The 7500-nt window shown below is 42.8% G+C and overlaps 1 protein-coding gene across 1 annotated transcript in view; it reads right to left on the bottom strand.

The window, feature by feature from the left end:
* The window catches only part of LOC134435020 (MAM domain-containing glycosylphosphatidylinositol anchor protein 1), a 367713-nt gene that overhangs the window by 55747 nt on the left and 304466 nt on the right, over nucleotides 1-7500 (bottom strand). The window contains exons 13-14 of the mRNA XM_063183748.1: nucleotides 7049-7072; nucleotides 5288-5440 (exon numbers count right to left, since the gene is read on the bottom strand). Coding sequence (XP_063039818.1) covers nucleotides 5288-5440; nucleotides 7049-7072 — 177 coding nt within the window. The remainder of the gene's footprint in view (nucleotides 1-5287; nucleotides 5441-7048; nucleotides 7073-7500) is intronic.

The following is a 7500-nucleotide window of genomic DNA, read 5'->3' as shown; positions in this document are numbered from 1 at the left end:
TGAAAAAAATGATGGATAAAAATTGGAAAAAAAATAGAAAAAATAAAGCACTTAGTGGTCTGTGGAATTTCACCTTATTTTTTGCCATTTTTGGGAAAATGTGTCCTGCATCAATACATTGCATAGGCATGTCACACCGCAGGAAAATTGAGTCACACCACAGGGAATTCACTGCATTATGGCCATTTTAATCCTTTTGTATACATGACTGACATCTGAGCTCATGCTAACTTGATAATGATATTGTGTTTAATCTTAATATGTGTTTTCATTAATAAAAAAAGTTTTTTTTCCTCCTATAAGAGCAGTCACACCACAGGACACCATAAAATGAACCTAAGCATTGCGTGACAGAAAGATTGCAATATGAAGACATATTAAGAGGTTAAGAGTCACCTTAAACTTCCACAGCACTCTCCAATAACTGAGGTACTGACTGGTTAGGAGCCAGTCTTTAAGACCCTTGTAGTTGGCCTTGCAGCTGCCCATTCACAAACATTGACATACATGTCACCCCACAGGACGCAATTTGTGTTACGAAATTGAACTTGTAGTTAATATTACTGTCTTGAGTTTTTTCCACATTCACATATCTTAATCTAAAGTTAAGATTTATGCAATCATGCCAAATGCTTCATACATTATTCAAAATGTTGTTGGTTAATTTATATATATATTATTATATATTGTTTCATTAATGTTACAGTCACACCGCAGGAAATTTGACATATAAACCTTTACATAAATCTTAACAAAAATGTTTCTTCTCATCTAAGACTAATATGAAACATAATGTACCACATCTTCTTTCATTTACATTTGTTTTTTTAAAGAAAAATAACAGTTTTGTTGGTTTTTAACCAATGTTACGAAAAAACAAGGCGTCACGTCTCCCACCCAAAAATACATTCAGTCCATCACTGACTGACAAATAACAATAGCAAAATGAGCTTTTCAATAAGCCGCTCGATTCTAACTTACGGATTTGAATAACTGAGACATCGCTCCATGGTAGGAGGCCTTGCTCGTGAGGAGGAGAGAGAATATAAATTATTTGATCCTCCCTTTTTGGAGGTCAACACGTTTGATTTTCCAGTTGCCCCCCATGAAATCCTGAAGGAGGTTCAGCCTCCACTAAACATGTTTCGCTCTAGTCTACACAAACCTTGCCCATTTCCTTCCAGAGCAATGCAATGCACCAGTTATAGAGCTTGGACTGACCCAAACACAAGTCTACTGGGACTTTCCAGGTCACTTGTGAGCACAGTGACAGTCTACTACTAGTATATGTTGGCACAACACAAAACATCAGACATACCCCCCCAAGCCCCAACAGGCTTGATCTTCACTACACAAAAAAAAAAGTTACAACAGGGACAAATTGCTCCCAGCTAGGACTTACAACAAGCCTTCCCTTGAGTGCAGTTACTGAAACATACACAAAACTTATGCAGGGATGTGCACTAGATAAGGCCTGACAGACTGTGCTCTTCAGAGACTGGTGGGGGGGGGGGGGTGGTGCGTGGCCAAGAGTCTTAAAATAACGCGTGTGATGGATGAGTTTGGACAGCTTTTAAAATCCTCTGACTCTGGCACTTTTGAAAGGGTACAGTGGACCCCGTGGACCCCACACCCTTTCATCCATATTAAGGAGGGAGCCACATTAGAGTGGTGAATGCTCAATAAGCGGGCAGAGGTAAGGTCGTATTAATATTGAAAGAAGGAGACCACTTTTGATGCATATTATCATAGGCATTAAAAAGGCTGCCCTCTTCAAGCACCCCTTTTTTCTTCCGACAGTCTCAAAAAAATAGGGAGAGAAGGATAGACAGAAGGGGGGTGGGGGGGGACTAGAGAGGGGATAAGTGCCAATTCAAGTCCAAAAGAGCCTTAATAATTTCATTGCTAATTTGGCCTCATTGATCCACTGAAGAACACTGAGAGAAATGGGAGCAGCACTCCGCTCCACAATAAAAAGTGACAGTGTATTTTTTTCCTCCTTTTTTTGCTCAGTGGCATGCCTCTCAGTGTGCCAGACACCCGCAGAGAGGGATGTGTTTTTTTTCTGCTGTGTCATCCCCTGTCTAATTGAAGATGAGTGCCTGTGATCAGGGCTGTACTGGAACCAGAAGAGAGGTGGGCATTTTTTGTCTGAAACTGGCCCCTCACATACACTATACACATGATTTCATACTGGTAACTAACCCTAACCATAAGTATATCCTGCTTGAATCAGTCTGCTGTCTGTATTGAAGATGGACCAATGAGCCCACAACACGCCACCCAAAATGTGGGCCAGTCCCTAAGAAAACACAGCAATAAGCCCAAGGGGACTGTCGGCCTACCTGGAAAATGCCCTGTATGTCAGATTACCTAGCCAGTCCTGAGTGCCTGCGATGGAGACTTGGGAGTCACATTCGGTTACCCATTTTCTGCTGACCTGACTGTGCGGAAGCTGTCCTCTACTCTCACTCCCACCCCCTGCTTTCTTTTTTAAATGGGTGCGCTTTCCTGTGTGACCTGTCCAGATTTTCAACGGGATAAAAATAAGCACCGATCAAAGTTCTAAGAGGAGTAAATTGAAGTGAGTGTCCTTTCCAAAGACCTAAAAATCAACTGCACTTTTTTGGCCACAGTAAATTAGTTTGAAGGGTCTTGCTAAAAAAATAAGAGGATCACAATAGCATAGTCAATGTAACACACTGCACATGATACAATGTGTAAACACTGTGCCAACAGTTCTTTTTAACAATTCAACATCCAAGATTAACTTGTTTAATTAATAGATGAAATTATGAGAAAAGTTAATATAACCTTCGAATGCAAAATCACCGTCAAATACAGAACACAATAATACCAATTTTATCTACTACCTCATGTATGTTTAAAGATGTATCTAACACTGTGCGGTCAGGTTCTCGATTCTGATTGGCTGATAGCCGTGGTCAATTGAGCGTAAACCTACACCTTCCACCTGAAGATTCTATGCGCGTCTAAGTTAGACGCGGCGTATTATGAATTATTAATAAAAGAATCTTTGGCGGAGCTTCGGGCGAAGGAATGGAATGTCAATTAAAAAAACGTTACATTCTAAAAACAAACAATAGGTGCAAAGTAGACTAGGCTACCGTGTTAAATATGTCGGATGTTGGAGACTTTATTTGCAAATTTGATGTCTTTGGCGGACTGACTATTGACGAATGGTTTAGGCAAAAGGAAAGGGAGGAGGAAGAAGAGAAGAGAAGCAGGAGACATGGGGAAATGTCGGAGGCGGAGGTGGCGAAATTGGCGGAATCGAGGCATGAGCTGGGCACGGCGAAGACAACAATGTGGGCAATCCGCTGCTTGGAGTCGTGGTGCGCAGAAAAGTCCATTCAATTGGATTGGGACACCATTGGAAAGGTGGATCTCAATGCTGTCCTTAGGCAATTTTAAGCCACCGTTAAGAGTGGCAAAGGGGAGCCATATGGGTTAAAAAGCTTTGTCGGCTTAAGGGCATCAATTAACAGATACATAAACAGTCTGCCTCTCTCAAAATCATGGTGTCTAATCAAAGACAAATATTTCACAAGAAGTAATCATGTTTTCCTGGGCGTCATCAAGAATCTGCGCCGCAAAAGACTAGACAAAAGTATCCACCATCCACCGCTAAAGTAGGCAGACTTCGTAACCATCAAAAACTCTGATGCACTGAACCCAAACACTCCAGCCGGACTTGTAAGCAAGGTCTGGTTTGACATGAAGCTTCACATGGGACGGAGGGCTACGGAGGGTAATAGGGCACTGAAACCGGAGTCGTTCAAAATATGCGTGGACGACAATGGGCTATGACACCTTGACTTTCAACGAAAGCACCAAGAACCATAAGGACCGCGCAGAACGAAATAAGCAGAGGTTAAGGAGTTTCATGTACGAGCAGCCTGGGGATGCCCAGTGCCCTGTTGTCTCTTTGGAGAAATACCTGTCCCTACTGCCACCCGATCCACCAGCCTTCTACCTCCACCCAAAGCGGGGAGATTACAAAGGCAGCGATGTTTGGTAAGCACTCCAAACTTTCTTATAACTTTCTTCTACTCTAAACTTTGCATTGACACGTTACAAACATACAGTGACAATATGTTTTGCTTTGCGTTTGTGTCCCTGTGTGTGTAGGTATATGAGAGAGCCCATGGGGGTAAATTATCTTGCACGGATGCTCCCACGCATCTGCAAAGCCGCTGGAACCACCATCTACACCAACCACAGCTTGCGCAGCACGACCGTTCAAAAATTATCTAATGCTGGTCTGGAGGCGAGGGAAATTATGTCGGTGACGGGCCACAGAAACGAATCATCCCTTCAGTCATACTGGCATCCAAATTATACAGAGAGAAGTGAGTGGAGCAACATACTTGCGGCTGGCAGCAGTGTGCGTAAACGCCACATTTTCCCGACTCCACCAGCCCGGTCCTAGCTAAACGGTTCCTTGAACCTTTCCAAAACAACTGCACCATAAATGGTGATATCCAAATAAATGTCAATAATCATTACTTCGGCCTTTGCTATGTCTTATTTGTCTGATTTCACTATGCTGAATCCTAAGATGACGCCTGGCGTGCCTGAAGTCTGTGTCATGTATACGTCTGCCGTTGCCTGGTAACCAACCCAGTATTTTGGTGGTTAAATAATAAAATAAAGAAATATAATAGAAATAATGGCAACACTCTGTTTTAGGTATACATCTATAAGCACTAATGCATACAATGTTAATGCCTGCATAAGTAACTTGTAAGGCATGTACTAAGCAAACGCTCAGGCCTACTAGGTCCTTACTAAGGTTAAATTGGTAATAAATCCCTTATTGTGCATGAACAAGACATTGGCGAATACATGCCTAACAAATGTTTGATTTTGCCTTACAAGTTACTTATACGGGCACATTGTATGTATTAGTGCTAATAGATGTATCCCTAAAATAAAGTGTTACCGAAATAATATAAATGAATGAGTGTAACAGTGTTAGATAAGCAATAAGCCACTTGAGTCCGTGGGTTGTGCTCAATTGATAACGGCCAAGGGGACGTTTACGGCACTCCGCTTCGCGTCGTGCCCCACTCCCCTTGGCCGTTATCAATTGAGCACAACCCACGGCCTCCCATGGCTTATTGCTTCAACAAATGTTCATAACCGCTGCATGATAAAACACAACATTCAGACCACTTCCTTTCTATACCTACAACGAAAAACTCAATTACACAATACAGGTGATAAAAAATATGGCCTGGCAACTGTTTGCTTGACAACGCACCTTCTTTGGTCCCACTGCGGTCCATTTCTGGGCCAGTGTTGGGTGAGCGCTTGGGGTTCTGGGACAGGTGGTTCTGCCGAGTCCAGTCAAAGGTGTCACCTCTGTCCTGGGTGAAGCCGCATATGTTTCTGTCCTCGAAACCGCACACATAATCTGTGCCAAAGACAAACAGAGTCACAACATGGGTGTTATCTCACTCATGAGAGACAAAATTGGAGTGACCAATTGCAGTAAACAGAATGAACACCAAGCTTCTAGTTAGTTCTAATACACAACCAATGAGAGTGACAGTACAAACAAATCAAAGGTTCTTCCAGGAAATCAAACAAATAACTTTGGTGCTCTTTATGGACTCATTGTGATCGAAGAAGTGGAATCCTTATGCCACCTTGTTGGCTTCGTAAAAGTCTGTCTGCATCAACATTGGAAAATCTCTGTGGGGACTGATTGATACTTACAGTAATTGGAAAGCAGCAGTGTTTGTGTGTGTGTGTGTGTGTGTGTGTGTGTGTGTGTGTGTGTGTGTGTGTGTGTGTGTGTGTGTGTGTGTGTGCGTGCGTGCGTGCGTGCGTGCGTGCGTGCGTGCGTGCGTGCGTGCGTGCATGTGTGTGTGTGCATGCATGTGTATATGTCTGTGCTTTTACCATGAGATTATGAAAGCCCATATTAGCTCTACATGAGGTTATCCTCCTTCATTTTCAGGAGTGGGTGAATTAAGAAAAAAGGAAGCGAGAACAATTACCGTCAAGGTCCCCATCGTGCTACATCCACCCACTCTATTTGTTTTGTTGCTACACAATCTGTTTTAATCTAAAGCGCTGTGTTTTCGTAATTGCTGCTACTCTGGAAAAAAACAGCTTGTTCTGGGCACCAGTCGGGCCAATGTTGAATTTAATTGAACCGAAGTAGAAACGCCACAACAGAAGAACGGGGATAGAAAACAAAGAGAAAACAAAACAACGGGAAGAACAACAGCAGAGGATGGAGAAACATGAGGAGGAGGAGGAGGAGAAAAGAGATACAGAAGGAAGAGAAGGAGAACGAAGAGGGGGAGGAGAAAAGACAAAAAGGAGGTGGAGAATGACGAGAAGGAGAAGGAAGAGGAGGAGGATGAGGTGGAGGAGGAGGAAAAAGAGGAGGAGAAGGAGGATGAGGAAGAGGATGAGGAGGAGGAGCAGGAGGAGGAGAACGAGAAAAGAGAAACAGGAGGAAGAGGAGGAGGAGGAGGAGGAGGAGGAGGAGGAGAAGAAGAAAAGAGAAACAGGAGGTGGAGAAGGAGGAGGAGGAGGAGAAGGAAGAGGAGGAGGAGGAAAGACTATGAGAAAAATGAGGAGATCTGGACATATACACAAAAAGAGAGATTGAAAGGTGGTGCACAGGCCAATGCTGGAAGGAGAGTGGGTGTGTGATGAAGGGATAGATTGACAGAGAGAGCAAAAGAGCGAGAGATAAACTGAAGGATAAACTGAAGGGTGCTTTCTAGAGAAGAGGGAGAAAGTGGTCATTTATCTACAGGAAGAAGAAGAAGAAGAAGAAGAAGAAGAAGAAGAAGAAGAAGAAGAAGAAGAAGAAGAAGAAGAAGAAGAAGAAGAAGAAGAAGAAGAAGAAGAAGAAGAAGAAGAAGAAGAAGAAGAAGAAGAAGAAGAAGAAGAAGAAGAAAGAAAGAAAGAAAGAAGAAAGTAAATCTTTCAGAATGTAATGGAAAAAGAAAAAGAGAACAGTCCACAAAGGGCTTGGATAGAAATGCAGGCAGTGCCTTACCTGAGGGCCGGAGATAAGTATAGGCTGCAGGGAGAGAGCGGAGAGAGATGGAGACGTTTTATTTTATGACCAAGGCGAGGCATTTTATCTGTCTTTCAAACACACACTGTTGCACAGTATATCCAAACCACACAACACAACGCAAGACAGTCCCTCTCCTCTCCTCTCCTCCGTCACCAGTAAACAGAGTAAACAGAACTTCAATCAAGACATTCACTTGTTCGCGACAAAAACATCCTTTGATCAGGCTCCCATAGCTACATAGTTTAACAAAAGTTGAATATTTGCATGACGAAACCCCCCATGCACGCCCTCATACAAAACAACACACAGCTTCCCTAGTGAAGTCAACCCTACTGTAACTTCATAATTTGCTACAGCATTGACTGTTACATAATGTAAATCTTCTGAGATTAATCTGACATGACTGTGACATTATGCTATACTTACAG

This window comes from Engraulis encrasicolus, chromosome 19, assembly GCF_034702125.1.
Source record: "Engraulis encrasicolus isolate BLACKSEA-1 chromosome 19, IST_EnEncr_1.0, whole genome shotgun sequence".
NCBI lineage: Eukaryota > Metazoa > Chordata > Actinopteri > Clupeiformes > Engraulidae > Engraulis > Engraulis encrasicolus.
The sequence above is the reverse complement of the archived record's forward strand: the minus strand, read 5'-3'. Positions and strand labels throughout refer to the sequence as shown.